The sequence below is a fragment of the Porites lutea genome, chromosome 11 (genome assembly GCF_958299795.1).
Source record: "Porites lutea chromosome 11, jaPorLute2.1, whole genome shotgun sequence".
In the NCBI taxonomy this organism is placed as follows: Eukaryota; Metazoa; Cnidaria; class Anthozoa; order Scleractinia; family Poritidae; genus Porites; species Porites lutea.
This window is the reverse complement of record NC_133211.1, coordinates 12,326,696-12,345,610: the sequence shown is the minus strand read 5'-3', so window position 1 is coordinate 12,345,610 and position 18,915 is coordinate 12,326,696. Positions and strand designations below refer to the sequence as shown.

Here is an 18,915-nt window from a genome sequence, read left to right as displayed (position 1 = left end):
TCAGCTGTTGCCCAGAAACTCACTATGTGAGGGGAGAGTAGAATCAGTTTGGAAGAATCAGTTTTAAAATGTAGCCAGCGATCGACTACGCCGTGCAGCGAAATGACTTTGTGTATGGCAATGGCTGGCAACCACATGGAAATTATCTAAATACCCTTTCTACTTCGGCGTTTTCAGGTTATGGTAAAATCTGGTATTTTCCCCCCTAGATCGATCTTACAGTAGTTTCTATTGTATTTGCTTTCAGGTTTCCTTGAACTCATCAACAACATGCTGACGTCAGGAATGGTTCCCGCGCTTTTCCCCGATGATGAAAAAGAAGGAATTATCGGACAGGTAAGTAAGGACAATTAATGGGGTCTGCATAAGGCCTCCCCACCCCCCAGGGTTCTCATTAAGTGCGAGCAACCGGCTAAAAGTACCGGCTACTTGGAGGTTTGAGCCGTCTGCTTTGTGGGGATAAAGGGTAAAGTGAGAGAGTGAAAGCCTGATATTGCCAATACAGCACTCAGTGACCTACTTATACATCCTAGACCCTCTTAGACATTAAATAGCGAGAACCCTGAAGGGCGTGGGGGAGATTGTGATCCTGACAAGCTGCGAAAATTATTTTGTACTTTATCAACTTTAGAACAGCTAAACCTTTATCGATGAAGTCTCTTTGCTGGTCTGATAGGTTTCTTTACTACCCGGTTATCAGTTGGCTTACTGTATTAATGATGATACAGTGTTGTCGTTAAACTCGTGTCCTCCCCATCACAGGTTCGAGACGAAGCAAACAAAGCCGGAGTACCACCCGCACGGGAGTCTATTTGGCAGTACTTTGTTAACAAATGCGCCAATAATCTTCACATCGTGCTGGCCATGTCGCCTGTGGGAGAGACCCTAAGGACTCGCTGCCGAAACTTCCCAGGTCTCGTGAATAACTGCATCATTGACTGGTTTACAGCTTGGCCGCAACAGGCTTTGCACGCCGTTGCCTCGGTGTTTTTGGGAGAAAACGTAAGTTTTTCCTTATTTTGACTCACGCTAAGTTTTCACTCAGCTAGCTTGTGCCTCCTTGAAGGCGCGCGATTTTGGAAACTGCTTGTTCAACTAGAATAACTACAAGTTACACATTAAGTGAGACTACACACTAAGTCAGTACACACACGCCGAGACTATAATAAATTTTATTCTAGTCTCGACGTGTTATTACTGACTGGTGTTTCGCTGTGCCTCGTTTGTAACTTGAACAGTTGTGGCGTATAGTACTTGGTGATGCCCACCTATTTAAACTCTTTCACTCAGGACAGCAGACAAATTCAACACAGTTTTAACCCCAAAAACAGAGACGGTACCGTACAGAATTCAACTTTAAGTTCTTAGATCCGAATCGGACAAAGGGTAGAGTTAACTTTAGATACGTTAATAGTTTGAGTTTGTTGCGTATGTCCTAAGGATACAATGTCATATGGCCTGCGTCGTCGGCATTCGAAGGGGAATGCTGAGTTCCAGCGCGCTAACACGCGCGTGATCCCCTTTGCGTCCTTGCATGCCCGAATTTTCCCATTCATTTTCCAGTTTGAAAGCCTGCCACCCAGGCTAAATGAAATATTGTCCAATATTATTTATTTATTGGAGCATTTTTTTTCTAGAATGACAAAATTCCTGATGAACACCGTGAGAATGTCGTCAACCACGTGGTGTACGTACATCAAACCGTTGGAGTGTTCAGTAAAACGTTTCTTCAAAAGCTGAGGAGAGTGAACTACACTACGCCCAAGAACTATCTGGATTTTATCAACACGTACAACAAGTTACTGGAAGAGAAAGATAAATTTGTTTTGGAACAAGTAAGTTATTTCATCATGATGTTTCCTGTCTGTGCCCTTTGATCAAGTATGCATAATGTTCGCACTTTCTCAAGCCCAAGTCGCGACGATCGCTATGGATGAAACGACGGTCTTAGAGATTAAAGCGATAAGCGCATTGCCTTTCAAATCAAGTTTGACAACGTGAATCGTGCGATGATGGCAAAGAGTTCTGCCAAAAGGTGTGCTAAAGTTCAGAGCATTTGTTTTGCTTATTAAACCTGTTCCGTTGTTGTTTATTTTCTTGTCTTCTTTGTCGTCGTCGTGGTTGTTTGAGCTCGCTAGTTACGTTACCGTGCAAAACAATTGACAATATCCGACGATAGATAGATAGATAGATAGATAGATAGATAGATAGATAGATAGATAGATAGATAGATAGATAGATAGATAGATAGATAGATAGATAGATAGATAGATAGATAGATAGATAGATAGATAGATAGATAGATAGATTATTAATAACCGATTTGCAACTAAAAGTTGAATTATACGATTATTTACAAAAAATTGAATATTGATAATTACATTAAAAAGACTACAAGTGATTTAAAACAGCAAATAAGGACACTATATATATGTTCTAAAAAATATATATAGAAGAGGTTTAAAAAAACCTACTAAAACCGTTCAAGCCTTAAGGGCGTTAAAGGTAATGAAACTACAACGAAACCTGTTCGTCTTAAAAGCTGGCTTAAACTTCCGCATATTTCTTAGGTTAAAGGTACATGTGTTGCGAGCAGGAAGAAGTTCATGGAGCTTGTTCTGTTCGTTCTGTAAAACATTCTTAAATAGTTTATGAACTAGTTCTTGGCGGCGGTCTGAAAGTTTAGTTAGGCCTGATTCAACCAAGGCCTCATTATATGAGCAAAGAGGAAAAATGATGCGCATAGCCCGCTTTTGTACTCCTTCAAGTTCGTTGGAGAGGCACTCGGGGAGGCCGTCATGAAAAACAGGACACGCGTACTCTGTGATCGGACGAATACAAGTGCAGAAAAACTGGACTAACTAACGGGTACCAAGACCAGAGCGTTTAAGCTGAGATAAGCTATACAAGCGCTTTTTAGCTTTCTTAATAATGGAGTCAATGTGACAATTCCATTTCAAATCATTGGAGATGTTAAGGCCTAGTATTTTGGCACTAGTAACTAAATCAATAGGCATTCCATTAACAACAACTGGATCGAAAGAAGTAGGGTTGTTAGTGTTAAAGTTTATAACCGAAGATTTGATGGAAAACGCGCGGCACAAACGACGTCCGTAGAGACCCATTGAGAGGCTGAATTATGATATACATTTTGACACTTTGAGGGACACCGGAGGTACACATTCTTTTACCATGCTTTATGACAAATTGCTACTAGCGTTTCATCCTGAAAGGGGTTGCCCATTTGTTAGCCTCACAAAAAATGTTCAGCGACGCAAATGTTGGGCCAGGTTGGTTGGGTCAACGTTCTCATTTCTTTTTCTCTCTTTTTTTTAGTGTCATCGTCTTGATGGCGGTCTCAGCAAACTTTTGGCAGCCAGTGAGCAACTGAAAGAACTGAACGAAAAGTTGGAAATTCAGAAAGTAGCCGTGACTGAAAAGAGCGAAGCCTGCGAGAAACTGCTGGTGGAAATTCAGCGCGCCACTGAGCTAGCTAATGAGAAAAAAGCCATGGCTGTAGGCAAGAAAGAAGAGATTGCTGAACAGAACAAGGAAATTGTCGTAGAGAAAACGGAAGCGGAAGAAGCTCTTGCGTTGGCACTTCCGGCGTTAGAGGAAGCAAAACTGGCTTTACAGGATCTAGAGAAGTCTGATGTCACTGAAATCAGGTACTGAACGGATGGTAACTCCACCCTGCGATCAAGTATTTCGCTGATAATCTCTGCGTGCAAGGTGTTGGTAACTTGCTCCTACGTGAATATCTGATGTTGATCAAATATTTTAAAAAATGCTCTAGCGCAAGATGGCATTTTTTTAAAAAACAACCTTCCAGTGAAATCCTTTGTCGTGCTCAAATTCTGTGAGAGGAAATCTCTGTCGATGTAGAATCCTTGTTTACCAACGTTCCTATAAGCTGTTTTACGCAAGCTAGAGACTGATGCAAACCTTGCTGACCGCAAAAACCATCTCATGTGAACCCCTTGAATTTCTTATTAAGTGACAGATCGTCCCACGGATAACAAGATGGCGACCACATTGCGAGAAAAACGATAATTCTCTTAATGAAGGCAATTCTGTACGTAATCTTACATTTCTCAGGCGTAAATTAGTAAAAAGATTTAGCCTCGCGTTTTTGGCAAACGGCTTAAAGGGATGTGACGTCACGGCTATCTAGTTTATATTGCCAATAATCCCAATTACGCGTCCTTGCTCGCAATAAGACATAAAAAGTTACTCAGTATAGGGCCTGTTTACACGGCGGTTGGGGACCCCAGGTAGGTGAGGCAACCCGCTTAGGTGGGGTAACCCGCCTGTCCATATAATCTCTCATATTAATTTGATCGCGTTTACATGATAGGTGGGGTGACCATACGAGAGATTGTATGGACAGACGGGTTACCCCACCTAAGCGGGTTGCCTCACTTACCTGGGGTCCCCAATGTCCGTGCAAACAGGCCCTAAACTGAGTAATTTCTTAAGTTTCAGTGGCCCTTAGTGGCAGTTCCCATCGTTTGAATTTCGATAAATTTCGTGACACGGCTCTTTTAAGGCAGGGATGACCTCGTGAGTAATTACTTCAGGCCATTTAAAGCTTTTTGCAGCGTGACGATGAGTGTTGTCTCATCCATGAAAAAGTTTATGAAGTATCAGTAATCGTATGGTCATCTCTGTCGTTTGCCTTTCTCTTTTGCTGTAAAAGTGATACTTGAGCACTACTCAAAATTTTTTAGCCTGGTTACAGTAACCCTGTGACTAATCTTTCCCCTCATGTTCTCCCGCAGATCGTTTGCCAAACCCCCGCGTGCAGTGCAGATGGTGTCCGAGTGCATTGTAGTGATGCGCGGCTATAAGGAAGTGTCATGGAAACAAGCCAAGGGGATGATGTCAGAAGCAAACTTCCTAAAGTCTTTAACAGAAATGGACGTAGATGGAATCACTACAGCGCAGGTACTGTGTGTAGGTCTTTCAGTGCGGAGCGTGTGCAAATGAAAGCTTTCGTTAAAGGAGCAGATTATTTTAAGGTTTCCATGTAATCGTGTCTCGTTCGCCTCGATATCTTGGGGTGGTGGGGACTATACGGACGATTATACGGAAACAAAGCTAGACCGAGAGGTCATATCAAACTAACTAACTATCTGTCTGGAACGAACGCCTCAGTCCTCTTCGACCACTCTAAGTAGTATAAGAGAGTAGGACTTAAAACTACAAGACACAGTGAGCAGCACCACTGTAGTAGTCAATAGCATTTGCCCTATTCACACCTGCTAAACATATTTGATTAAACTAGGTTTTAAAAATGAAAAACATTGACGTAAAACTGGAACATAGGCTTTTACACAGCGGAATTCAAATGAACTTTAACACAATACCCAATTGCACTTATTTGCAGTCGAAAACAGTACAGTAGGCAGCTTTTATAACAAAAACAAATTTAAACCCTGTTTAAATACTTTTGTTTAAGGTTTGGTGTGAATGGTGCTTTAGTTGCTTAAGGACGCTATCACCAACAATCAATTTGAATGTATCATTCTTGATCGCGTTATATTAAGTTTAGAGCTAAAAAAAATTACTGACCAATGACATTTTCTGTATCAAACCAATAGACCTTTCCCGCATTCCGCTCCAGTGAGCAAGCATAATGAAATGGGGTCGAGGCTCGGGTGGACAATTTCATACAAATCACTGTGTTTTGTCCACCCAAGCCTCGACTTGATGCCTTTGTTTACAGGAATGCAGGAAAGGTCTATTATTTACTTGTCCCATCTCTTCCCCAGGTGAAGCGGTGCAGAGAGATGTTGAAGGAGATGAACATTACTGTGGAGGAGATGAGGGAAGTCAGCAAAGCAGGAGCTGGTTTACTAAAGTTCGTGATCGCTGTTATGGGATACTGCTCTGTTGCTCGAGAGATAAAACCCAAGAGAGAAAAGGTGGGTGACTGGCAGTGGAATAGCTAGACTGCGTAGGTAGATTACGAGCAATTTCATTGTCTTAACTCAGTATAGGGAGCTTGTGAGCTACGCACGGCAAGACGCGGGGCTAAGGAGCTCTAATTCCTCCAGTCTTCACAGTTCGTTCCCTTAAAGAAAAGCATTGCTTGCAACTTCATTTCAATAGCTACGCTGAAGGATTTTCATACGCGAACTCGGAAGATAGAGTTATAGTGCGTAGAAACGAGAAAAATACTGTTCAGGGGCTTCAACCGAATAGTCACACTCCCAAATCTCATCTTTACACTCCAATTTAGAATAAAATTATGATATTTCCTCGAATAAGCGCTCGGGCGCTTAATAAAATTGCCGCTTATAGGAGGGGCGTGTATTGGGTAGAGAGCAGGAGAGCGTTAAATCGAGGGGGGCAGCGGGCTTAGTAAGTTTTCCCTTCAACGAACTGTTACTTTATTTTTGCGCTTTTGAATATTTTATAGAAAAAGCGCAATACAAATAATAAATGTTATTGTTATTGTTATTGTTAAATATTAAGTAGAAAAACAAAAACTTCAACTTTATCCTCGTAAACGTCAAGTCAATAATAATTTCTTTCGTTTGTAAAAACAATGGTTGGTAATCAAGCGTACCTTAGTCCCACTGTACACTTTATACACAGATGTATCAATATGAATGTTATAGTTCAAACTTTAAAAGTTAAAACATAGTGGCAATAGAAACAGTTTTTCCTTGTATATCTTGTTCAGTGATATTTTAGCCTAGGGGGGTGGGCGCTTAGTCGGGGGTGGGGGCGCTTATTCGAGGAAATATGGCAGGTCTTATTCTGGAATTTGGTGAGCGTGCTTCTGATTGGCTGTGTGGTCATTCTTTGAAGGTGGCAAGGTTGGAGAGAAATTACCATCTCAGTAAACGTGAGCTTGAGAAGATCGAGAAAGAAGTGAAGGCTTTGGATGAAGAATTAAAGAACCTAGGGGAGAAATACGACGCTGCCATGCGGGAGAGAGCAAGCCTACAGGAAGAAGCGGAGATTATGGAAAGGCGACTTATAGCCGCAGACAAGCTTATCTCTGGTCTGGGGTCGGAGAAAGTTAGGTAAACAGATCGTGAAAGTCTTTACTTATCAGATAAATTAGCAGGCCAATCACCAAATGCTTTGATTGAATCCGGGTGGAGAGACAAGAGTCCTGTATTGGCGATATAGCTGTATGACTCTCTGGAGGGTGTGGTGTAGCTACCTGCCTGGTGTGGTTAACTTTTTAAGAAGTATCCAAAGTCTCAGCTTAGGTATAGGATCAAAGAGTTTTAGTGTAGAAAAAGGGTCTTATTTTTTAAGTAACTGGTTAAATTGAATAACATACACTTAACCACTGAAACAGTTAAGGTAATCTATTTGAAGGCGATATCGTACACAAGATTTTACTTACGCACTTACGCGCTTGGTGATTAGGTGAAGTTTTATCGGTATTTTTGCAGATGGACAGAAGATTTGGAAGAGTTGAAGCTTCAACGTGTCCGTCTGTTGGGTGACTGTCTCCTGGCTTCAGCTTTCCTCAGCTATTTGGGCGCCTTCACCTGGGACTTCCGCCGGGACATGTTCCGAGGGGAGTGGGAGAAAGATGTCTTAAACCGGGGTATCCCTGTAAGCCAGCCCTTCAAACTAGACACATTCCTTACTAATGATGTGGAGATCAGTCGTTGGACTTCCGAGGGTCTCCCGCCAGATGAGTTGTCAATAGAGAATGGTATTCTCACCACACAGGCCAGCAGGTATCCGCTGTGCATCGATCCGCAGCAGCAGGCGCTTAACTGGATCAAGAAAAAGGAAGAGAAGAACAATTTAAAGGTGGGTTGAACTCATGTTTGAAAAGAAATTGTAAATACTGCTTCGTAAAAGTGCTACTTGATCAAATGTTTATCTGCACATTGCAATGGTAACCTTAGTTTTTAGAGGCTTCGAATAAATATTATTCCTTTTTTAGGTCGTGACGTTCAACGACCCAGATTTCCTGAAGCAACTGGAACTGGCCATCAAGTATGGTTTCCCAATCCTGTTCAAGGACGTGGATGAGTACATAGATCCTGTCATTGATAATGTATTAGACAAGAACATCAAAGGTAAATGAATAAAAAAAACTGACTTGGAGGGAAAATGTATTAAGTGAGAGCGCTTTTCTCCTTCTGATTTCTCGTGCGGCCTCACCGCTCGTTTTCTCGGTTAATCCCTCACCGTTATCCAACAAAACTGTCAGATATGCAGGACAGAAAATGTGCAAGAACAAACGAATGAATAAACCGTCAAAAAAGTGACCGAAGGACTTACAGAAACCCAAACAGTTTCGTGAGAAGTCACGCGCGAGTGGCACACACGAAAGGATACGCGAGAGATGAGGCGGGGATCCTCACCTCCCCCGTCCCTTGCGGCTTTGCTGCTCGATTGTGCCTTCTCCCGCGGCTCCCTTTGCTAACCCTTACGAAATGGAGGGCGTGCTCGTAGATTACTTTTGAAAGATGGTCACACAGGAAGGAATGTGACTTTGAGAAGTCCTCACAGAGTTGACTTAGAAAACAATAAACAAACAACAGTGACAATGAAGCCTCACCCTAAAATGCTATATGTATCCCATGAAATTAGATGTTCTAGAGGGTGCTTACTATCCGCTCACATAGAGGTTCGACTGTACTTACCTTTTTATTTATTTATTTATTTATCTATCTATCAATCTATTTCAGGAGAGCCGGGTCGGGAGTTTGTTGTACTTGGAGATAAAGAAGTTGACTACGATCCGAGTTTTCGATTGTACCTGAACACGAAGCTCTCCAACCCTAAGTACACCCCGACTCACTTCAGTCGCTGTATGGTGGTGAACTACACTGTAACCATGAAGGGACTGGAGGACCAGCTTCTGAGTGTTATTGTAGGATTTGAAAGGAAAGAACTGGAAGAACAGAGGGAAAGATTAATTCAAGAAACAAGGTCGGGACGGAAAACTTGAGTTTAGAGCTTGCACTTTCAAGTTTACCAAAAACAATACCATCAGCCAAAACCGAGTAAAAGTAAAGAAAGTCTCATCATGTACTTTTCAAACCTTAGAGTGAAAATTCGTGACCATTTTCTGCGGTGGTAACAGAAAAACTTTACCGCAGTTGTCATTTAATGTTACGAATCTTTGGGTTTCATGTTACCTTCAGATAAGAAGTACCTTGTACATCGTAGAAACAGTACTAAAGAAAAGAAACGATTTTCCTTGAATTTTCGTTGAAATTTTCATGTCGTTTGGCATGTCTCGGTTTAGGTATTTATCCATACTGTTGAAGGGGTAAGATTACAAAATTGAACTCTGAACTCAACTTAAATAGTATGAGCAGTTTGATGTCAAAACTTAAAAGCTTAATCTATATGTTGCAGTGATAACAAGCGACTTCTGAAAGATCTTGAGGACACTCTTCTTCGGGAACTCGCCACTTCTCAAGGTAACATGTTGGATAACGTGGAGCTTGTTCAGACTCTAGAGGATACCAAGTCCAAAGCAGTCGAGGTAAATGTTCTTTTATTTTGTATTTGAATGATATATATTTTTTTGCAACTAAAGGGAAAATAACACTATTCGCTACTTTAGAAAATAGAAAAAGACTGGACCGAGTTGACTTTCACAAAGGGAAACTGGGACTGTTTCTAGGGACCAGGGAAAAATTAGCCAATAGGTGTACGGCGCATCCCCAGTAACGATCCCAGAACCAATCGCGGGACACATTTCGGCTCCAGTTCCCTTCCCGCTGCTTTAGAAAATAGAAGAAAACTGGGTCGAGTTGACTTTCGCAAAGACTTCTGGGGCTGTTTCTAGGGACCGGGAAAAAAATTGGCCAATAGTCGACAGACGCTTCCCCAGTAACGATCCCAGAAGCAATTGCGGGACACTTTTCGGCTCTAGTTCCCTTCTCGTCTTTAAAGTGGCGAATTGAATTTGACACTCAAAAAACTTTTCACCAGTCTTCGTGTGTTGATTTGTTTAGGTACCCAAAGTTAGTTTTGATTGGTCGATGGCTTTTGAAGGCAATCATTAACCAATCATAGCTTAGGCTTCGTTTAAACTATGCCAAACTAGATGCTCCCTTAAGTTAAAAAAAAACTATCCCAGAACGCTAGGACTCATTCTCCCCTCGGTTTCTTAAGGGGCGATCTTTCTTTTCATGTCTTTCACACATCGTCGATAAATTCCTTACTTGCGTTTCTGACTCTTTCTGTTCAACACCGCACTACCCACGTTTGGTCAATGGTGGGTTCTTTCAAGTCATTGTTTAATTTTGCTGTTTCTTTAGGTCGCTGAAAAGCTCAAACTTGGCGCCAAAACAGCAGTTGACATAGACAAGCTCCGCGATGGTTACAGGCCAGCGGCTAAACTAGGTGCCGTTTTATTCTTCGTGTTATCAGAGATGTCAGCTGTTAACTCCATGTACCAGTACTCCCTGGCGTCCTACCTTCAGCAGTTTGATTTGTCCTTAAGGAAAAGCTTGCCCGATTCCATCCTACCCAAGCGACTGAAAAACATCATGGACACACTGACCATGAATGTGTACAACTATGCTTGTACTGGTAAGTATCCCCTTATTGGTTGAGCGTGCCACTGGCGAAAAGTGCTTTCTGTCATAGGGTCAATCAGAGAGCAGCCAATCATGCGATACAAAAGAGATTGTCGTCCCGCTCCTGACTAGGCGAGCGTTGTATGGACGAATTGTAGCGGTCCTTTACTGTCGAACCGAGAACACCAGTATTTTGTTCTTGATGTTTTTGAGCCGCAAGGAAAGAAACGATCAGTTTTGAGATAAAAAAAAATCGTGAAAAAGGTTTAGGTCATTAGTGTATGATTTATTCGTGTCTTGATCTCCCACATGATGGCTGAATGACATCATCAACTCTCGCAACATATCCCAAGCATTCACGCGTTTCGTTCACTACCAGTATGAGCCACAAGTTGCTCTTGATTTTAAGCTTCTGGGTTACAGGGCAAATGTTAAACTGAAATTTCACTGTCGGTTGTCCCTTAAAGTTGAAAGGTACGTAAGAAAGGTAAATTACTATCGTCATACGTCCTTGGCGTCTTATTTAAACACCCGAAAACACTCCTTTAGAACAATGCCACGAAAGATTCACGAATGTCCTGAAATCTGTAAACTCGTACCCTTCGACATCTTCAGTTATTGATACAATGGAAAACATTTAACATTGATCATTTTGCAATAACCTTGTAACTTTAGTTCTGTAATTTCCCGTATCTCGCGCCATATATTTAAGTGCAACTTAATGTTATCTCTTGTATTTGATACCATATATCTTGTATTAACTACCCGCATGGATTAGCTATTGCTACTTACGGCTAGATACCGTCCCTCTTCTAATTCATGCTGTAATGTTGTTGCTGTTGTTGTTATTGTTGTTGTTGTTGTAGACAACTGTCAAATTGCTATTTTTACTCAAACTGTTTTCTCTGCTATTTTCTAGGACTGTTTGAACGTCACAAGCTTCTGTTTTCTTTCCAAATGACCATCAAAATCCTGGAGGCGGACGGCAAGTTAAACCCAGAGGAGCTGGATTTCTTCCTAAAGGGTAACATCTCTCTGGAGAAGAGCTCCCGTACAAAGCCCTTTCCTTGGCTGCCTGATCAGGGCTGGGAAGATATACAGAGACTGATAACAGTCACCCCAGAGGCCTTTAGCTCATTGGCTGATGACATAGAAAGAAACGGTCAAGCATGGAAGGAGGTATGGTTCCTTAGCTAAATCATTGTCTGGTATGATTGTCTCCCGTCGGAGCTAGGTTGTACAAAGTTAAGAGGAAACTGGACCCAGTTAACTTTCGCAAAGACCTTTGGGACTGTTCTAGGGGCAGGAATAAAAATGACCAATAACTGATCAGTGCATCATCAGTAACGATCCCAACAATTGCGGGACACCTTTGGGCACAAGTACTCTGTCCTCTTATGGTTTCTAAAGTGGCGAATGTTAGAGCGAAATTGAATTCAGATATGAAAGCTTAAAAGACAAATTCAGTTAAATTATTCTTTTTTACAATTTGACCGTTGGATGCTCTAAAAACAATACAGAAAATTTTCCGAGAAAATACTTTTGAACAAAAGAAAGAGAAACGCATACTAAAATTTAACCCCGGGTTAACGCTAAACGGCGTTGGAATAACTGGGCCCTGATGGTCGTCCTTAACAAAATGTTCTTGGTGCTGACTGATTAGATTTCTGGAGATGTGCCAATAAAATATCTGCCGCCATTCCAAGGAGTGTAGAAGATAAGCAGCTTTGCAGTCGTTACCGCAAGGATTCTGTAGTCATTTACATTGCCAGCCTATCGCTTCCCCTGTGACTCATAACGTGCGGGTAATAGCTTCGTGTTTAAAACTCATATGAACACATTTCAATTAATTTCTTTTTTTAATTCTTCAAATTTATTTCGCTTCAGTGGAATGATCACGATTCTCCCGAATCTGCGCCCTTCCCTGGCAAATACGAAGAGAGCCTGACAGACTTCCAACGTCTCCTGCTACTCCGTTGTTTCCGCGTGGATAGAGTATACCTCGCCATCACAAACTTCGTGACCGGAAGGATGAGCGAGAAGTATGTGACCCCGCCGGTGATCAGCTTTGAGGCGATATTCGAGCAGTCCAATCCCTTCTCCCCTATTATCTTCATCCTCAGTCCTGGTTCGGATCCTGCCAGTGATCTTATGAAGCTGGCTGAGAGGTCAGGATTTGGCGGTAACAAACTCAAATTTCTTGCCATGGGACAGGGACAGGAGAAGGTAAGGGCGTTAGTGAGCTTAAGCAACTAAGACGTTTTGGAGCGACGCACGTCAACCGGAAGTCAACTTTTTATATTCTTGGGCATTGGTTTTGTCCAAATTTTCAAGTAAAGAGTCTCTGTGCACTTAGCAATACTAATTTAGAAGCGTCAAATGTGGTATATCAAAAGGGAAAAGAGCTCACTTCCGGGTGACGTGCGTTGTTCAAAAACACCTTTGCTTAATCTCCTTATTACAATCTCTGTGATGCTTTTTGTCCAATGATAGTTGACTAGCAGGCAACTCTATCCTAACAGCACTTCTCTAGACGAATATCTCTTTCCCATGATACAGACATCGACCCCTCCCCACTAACACAGACACCATGAGTTGGTCCCTGCCAGTTTTCAGTTTCTTTTTCCTGTTTGTTTGTTTCTTTGCCTCTCTGCAAGGCCTACGCTTACTGCTGGTGACAGAGGTGAAAGCGTTCACATTCTTAAGCCGAGCAACGTTGTGGAAACGTTTGAAGTCTTTTGCGAGCTGTCGCTTAAATCAAAACAACACTTTTTCCTTCGTCAGTTTCCTTAGTATGAGAACGAAAACAAAACGCTCAACATCAAGTCTTACTACCTGTTTTGTTGTTCGTTTTATAGTTGGCGTTGCAACTCCTCGAGACAGCGATAGCAAGGGGTCAGTGGCTAATGCTTCAAAATTGCCATCTGTTGGTGAAGTGGCTGAGAGAATTAGAGAAGGTCCTGGAGCGAATTAGCAAACCTCACCCCGATTTTAGGCTGTGGCTCACTACAGACCCCACTCCAGAGTTCCCTATTGGCATTCTACAAAGGTCCCTCAAGGTATTGTACACAGTGTAAATTATTGTTCATATTTAAGAATACGATAAAGGATGAGACTTCAGTTCTATAATTTATCTTGTTGAAAAGCGTTTATAGGTTACCCAATTATTGTCTCTTGGTTACTCGCAGTACCAAAAAAGTTATGCATGCCCGAACCAGAGCGACTAGGCTAAAAAACCAAGACCTAGACCATACCAAGTCGCTTGTGTATGTTTAGCCTGCGGGCAAGCTATCCATTTCCAGTGGCAAGCCTTGCGAGTTGTAAAAGAACGCGCGAGCGAGCGGAGAAGTAAGTTATTGTATATTGAGTGAGAGTGACTTTATTTTTGTCTCCTATTTAGGTTGTCACCGAGCCGCCAAATGGTCTTAAGCTGAACCTGCGCAGTACATACCACAAGATAACCAATCAGGCACTTGCTGATTGCCCGCACCAGTCCTTCTCGCCTCTTGTGTATGTAGCATGTTTTCCCACATATAATAAATGTTCTCAGCCTGTCCTGTCCTATTTAGGTTGTCACCGAGCCGCCAAATGGTCTTAAGCTGAACCTGCGCAGTACATACCACAAGATAACCAATCAGACACTTGCTGATTGCCCGCACCAGTCCTTCTCGCCTCTTGTGTATGTAGCATGTTTTCCCACATATAATAAATGTTCTCAGCCTGTCCTGTCGATGGCAATTTCTAAATTTTTTAGCGCACCATACGAAAACACAGTCAGACCTTTCTTGCAAGTTGGGGCCCCTTGCCTTCTATATTTTTTTGTTTGTTGTTCAATTGTAAAATAAAATGAAAGCATGTCACTACCAAGGTATACATGTTAGCGAAATACTGATGCCTAAATTTACTATCTATTCAACAGATACGTGTTGGGGTTCTTCCACGCTGTGGTGCAAGAAAGAAGAAAGTACGGCAAGATTGGTTGGAACATCGCTTATGACTTCAACGAGTCGGACTTCAGAGTCTGCATGACATTACTGAACACTTATCTAACTAAATCACTTGAGAGTCCGGACAAAAGAATCCCTTGGGCCAGCTTAAAATACCTCATAGGCGAGGTGGGTAGCTAGTTAAACGGGTGTTAAGTGAAAAATCAGCTGTTTACATAGAACTTGCAACTATTTATTGCACAGAGCCCAAATAGTCGGTTTGTGTAACCGGACATTTTTCGATGTAAAACGTGTTATTTACAGTACGTACGTCGTACAGTTTAAAACACGTTGATGTAAATCCGATCCATTGTAAATTACAGTTACAATAAGCTGTTTATTGATGTTTCCTGGTTACAAGCTTTTCAAACTATCACAATGTTTCATAGTCCTGTTGGTGGCCAACTGTTTCATATTGCTGAGGTAAACTGATAGCCCTTAGAACCAAATATTTTCTGGGCCTGCCGGTGGTCGTAAGTAGCCCCGTCGAAACATTTGGATCTGTTTATCATTAGTACGATCCCTTTCATGGCCTCAACAAAAAATGTGAATGCCAGGCTTTTTTATACCCCCGGTATGTTATTCCCCAAGTTCCCGCGAAGATAATCTCATGTATTGTTGAGATGTATGGCTTTCAAGCAGTTTTATAGTTTGGGATGGAGTATAGAATTCAAAGGGTATTATGCGAAATTTATCAGTGGGTATAGAATTAGTGTGAATTAGAGTTAGAGTGTTTGTTTAATATTTTTAAAAAGTGTTGCATGATAGGATTGAAAAATCTGTCTAAATTAGCCCTAGGGTTTTCGGGTCCCCCGGGACAAACTACAGATGAGAGTGGGTAACGTCATGGTAGAACAGATAGAGAAAAGACACTCGAGTGAAACCTCTAGATCCTGACAATTTTGGCCTCACTTCCGGTTGATCGCGTTTAACTTCTTTTTCTGTTCTAACAATATTCGTTTTGGGGTTTCGAACTTTACTGCTTAAGTTGAAAACAACTTGAAATTATAACCTTCCTTCAGGTGATGTATGGTGGTCGTGTGATCGATGATTTTGATCGCCGTGTTGTCAAGACGTACATGGACGAGTACATGGGAGACTTTATATTTGACACTTTCCAACCATTCCACTTCTACAAAAACGAAGAGGTGGACTATTTCATCCCCAAACCTGAAAAAGGTGAGTGTTCATGTTAGGTCGATTGTTTTATCTGTAAGTACATGCTGAGAATTCAGAGAATTTGAGATTTTAGATCTATAAGCTTGTCCAGAGGTGTTAACCCTTTAAACCCTAACATCAGAATTCAAATTCTCATTTGTTATCCCTATACGTTTTTAGTAGAAGTAGTGGGGAGAATTTGTTGTAGTATCGATTAGATTCATCTAGTTTGATCATGTCCCTAATTCTCATGACCACTCTGTTTTACAAAGCTTAGATATTACAAGGAGAAATTTGATGCTGATCACTCTTAGGGCTTAAAGGGTTTAAGGTAGTGGCTTTATACTTTCCCCTTCCCTCCCATTTCAGGACCCTTCACTTTTGTGTAAATTTTTCTACGATTGCACAACTCACTCCTTCTACAAGAGACATCCGTTAATGACCTTCACCAGTAACATCGGGAAAAATGGTTTGACATTTATCCACATCAATGAGCCATTGTGGCGTACTATTCAATCACGAATGCACTATGAAAAAGAAAAAATGATAGAGAAAACGGGTGTTTTTGGTACAGCAGATAATCCACACTCCGTTGTAACGGGTACATGTTTTCAAACGAGCCCTCCCATTCATGGAAGCTAAAGAGGTTCAGTGTGGAACATTGTAGCAGTTACCACTTCTTCCAGAAACAAGACACAATATTAGAGACTGTATTGACAAAAGCAGCAGACTGTATTGACAAAAGAAGCAGCTTGTGCTTATGAGTAATTCCTGCGTTGTTCAGTGTAGTGAACGAACAACTGAGAGCAAGAGGAGCAAGAGTGGTGCAGTGGTGAGAGCACTCTCCACCCACCAATGTGGCCCGGGTGAAAATCCCGTCGTCGACCGGCCCTATATGGCTTGAGTTTGTTGTTAATTCTCTCCCATTCTGCGAGAAATTATTGTCCGGGTACTCCAGTTTCCCCCGTTGCACAAAACCAACACTTTCGAATCCCAATTCCATCTGGAACGCACGGACACGACACGTTTTTAAGAACTCGTACGTGTTTTTAGGTGAACCAATTATAATATTTCTTTTAGGTGCTTCGGAGAGTAACCGAGACTTGTACGCAGACGCCATCGAAGCCCTACCCTTATCCAACACCCCGGACGTATTTGGACTCCACCCCAACGCCGAGATCGGCTACTACACGCACTCAGCCAAGGATATGTGGAGTCACTTGGTTGAACTACAGCCGCAGACGGGCGGCGAGTCGGGGGGTGTAAGCAGGGAAGAGTTTATCGGGAAAATAGCCACTGATATCCAGGGCAAGTTACCACCATTGTTTGATGTGGACAGAGTAAGGAAGAGCATAACGGATATCACGCCCACGTACGTGGTATTGCTGCAGGAACTGGATAGGTTTAATGTTCTGATCAGGAAAATGTCCACCTCGCTTATTAACCTTCAAAGGGTAAGCTGCAGGCAAACGCGTCTTACTTATCATTTCTTCCCCCACCCTTCCCCCCAGCGTTTAATATTGAGCGCCTTCACATGACATCACGGCGGCCATATTGGTGTTCTAAAACAATGAAACGCGGCAATGTTAGTTAAACCAATCCTGTGAGATTTGAACTCTTTTCTTATGTAAACGCTTTCTTTTGCTGCAATACATTTGCATAGATGCTGACCCACACATGAGTGAAAACACTCTTTTCTCTACCTTTGCCTGTTTCCCAACGTTGGGATTTAATTCGTATAATGTATTGCTAGTTTGCACATTTGCTTTTTTATTCTGAGTGTTATTGGCGTTTCCTGGTGCATCACCTACTTACCACAGTATTGTTTTTCCCCAGGCCCTTGCGGGTGAAGTGGGAATGAGCAGTGAACTGGACGAAGTTGCGCGTGCCTTGTTCAACGGTCAAATTCCTAACATTTGGCGCAAGCTGGCTCCAGCGACTCTCAAGTCTCTTGGAAACTGGATGGAACATTTCCTCAAACGCTTGAACCAGTATAACAATTGGGTGAGTGCTTCGTTCTTGTGTCGTTGGCGCATTGTTGTTCTTTTTGAATCGCAAAATCAGTCTTGGCTTGATGAGATTTAATTTGTTTGCGTTTCTTTGCGAAAGTTATATTTTTGTGATTTTCCATTAAAACACCAGGTTCAAATACAGATTTTGTTCGTGAATCCGTCAAGTGAAATCCCTGTTTTGCCATACCCGGATTCCTCAATTTATTCTATACATTTTGATCCGTGCAATCTGATTGGCCCTCAGCAGTGTGATTTATTCACGAGTCACGCTAATTTTTTATCTAAATCACATGTGTTGAATCGCGTCATTCTTGTTCTAAATCGCATCATTTCTGTTGTAAATCGCCCCATTTTTGCTCTATATCGCATCATTTCTGTGTCGAATTCAAAATTAGATGTAAAAGTCTTTCTGTTTCCGCTTTTCAACAAACCGGCTACTTGATCAATGAAATATTGGTACTGACTAAATTCTGTGATTTCAAAACCGCTATAATAAAGTCGGGTAATCGAACTTTGTGTCGTGCAATTTTGGTCTGAAATCATGGAAATCACCCGTATGATTTCAGACCAATTTGCACCCCACTCAGTTCAATTACCATCATTAAACTCACCTTTTTCAACACATATCCCACCAGAGCAGTAACTCGTTAAGTACTTTCGTTTACTTTACTTGTAGGTCAATGAAGGCGAACCTGCAGTAATCTGGTTATCTGGTCTGCACATCCCTGAATCATATTTGACAGCTTTAGTACAAGCTACCTGTCGTAAGAATGGCTGGCCATTGGATCGTTCCACTTTATACACTACCGTCACTAAATACAGAACCGCCGAGGAAGTTACCGAGAGGGCGCATTCAGGCTGTTTTGTCAGCGGTCTATATCTAGAGGGTGCCTCCTGGGACCTTGAGTCAGCATGCCTTCGAAGACCCAAGCCGAAGGTCCTTGTTGAGGAACTTCCGATCTTAAAAGTGATCCCCATTGAGGCACACAGGCTTAAGCTGCAGGTAACTTGAAAAACCCCTGTTTCGTTCTGTTAAATTTGGGAAACATCCAGCATTAGGAACTAGGCACTGCTTCAACACTTTTGTATCACGTAACATAGACGAAAATAATTCCTGAATATTTCACTTTCGAACATTCCATCTACAGGCTAAAATGTACGGGATAGACAACAATACTACTGGAATAAAAATATCGCTAAGAAGGCTCCACTCGTAAAGGTCAAAAGCCCTAGCTC

General features: G+C 41.9%; 1 protein-coding gene across 1 annotated transcript in view; it reads left to right on the top strand.

Moving 5' to 3' along the window:
- The window catches only part of LOC140952825 (dynein axonemal heavy chain 10-like), a 55,911-nt gene that overhangs the window by 36,305 nt on the left and 691 nt on the right, over positions 1-18,915 (top strand). Inside the window, exons 43-63 of the mRNA XM_073402275.1 lie at positions 248-336; positions 763-1,002; positions 1,638-1,835; positions 3,337-3,668; positions 4,782-4,947; positions 5,775-5,927; positions 6,820-7,037; positions 7,419-7,788; positions 7,925-8,060; positions 8,676-8,919; positions 9,352-9,481; positions 10,263-10,536; positions 11,443-11,702; positions 12,411-12,749; positions 13,382-13,582; positions 13,924-14,033; positions 14,443-14,638; positions 15,532-15,688; positions 16,748-17,121; positions 17,504-17,671; positions 18,356-18,682. Of these exons, the coding sequence (XP_073258376.1) occupies positions 248-336; positions 763-1,002; positions 1,638-1,835; positions 3,337-3,668; positions 4,782-4,947; positions 5,775-5,927; positions 6,820-7,037; positions 7,419-7,788; positions 7,925-8,060; positions 8,676-8,919; positions 9,352-9,481; positions 10,263-10,536; positions 11,443-11,702; positions 12,411-12,749; positions 13,382-13,582; positions 13,924-14,033; positions 14,443-14,638; positions 15,532-15,688; positions 16,748-17,121; positions 17,504-17,671; positions 18,356-18,682 (4,682 nt within the window). The remainder of the gene's footprint in view (positions 1-247; positions 337-762; positions 1,003-1,637; positions 1,836-3,336; positions 3,669-4,781; positions 4,948-5,774; positions 5,928-6,819; positions 7,038-7,418; positions 7,789-7,924; positions 8,061-8,675; positions 8,920-9,351; positions 9,482-10,262; positions 10,537-11,442; positions 11,703-12,410; positions 12,750-13,381; positions 13,583-13,923; positions 14,034-14,442; positions 14,639-15,531; positions 15,689-16,747; positions 17,122-17,503; positions 17,672-18,355; positions 18,683-18,915) is intronic.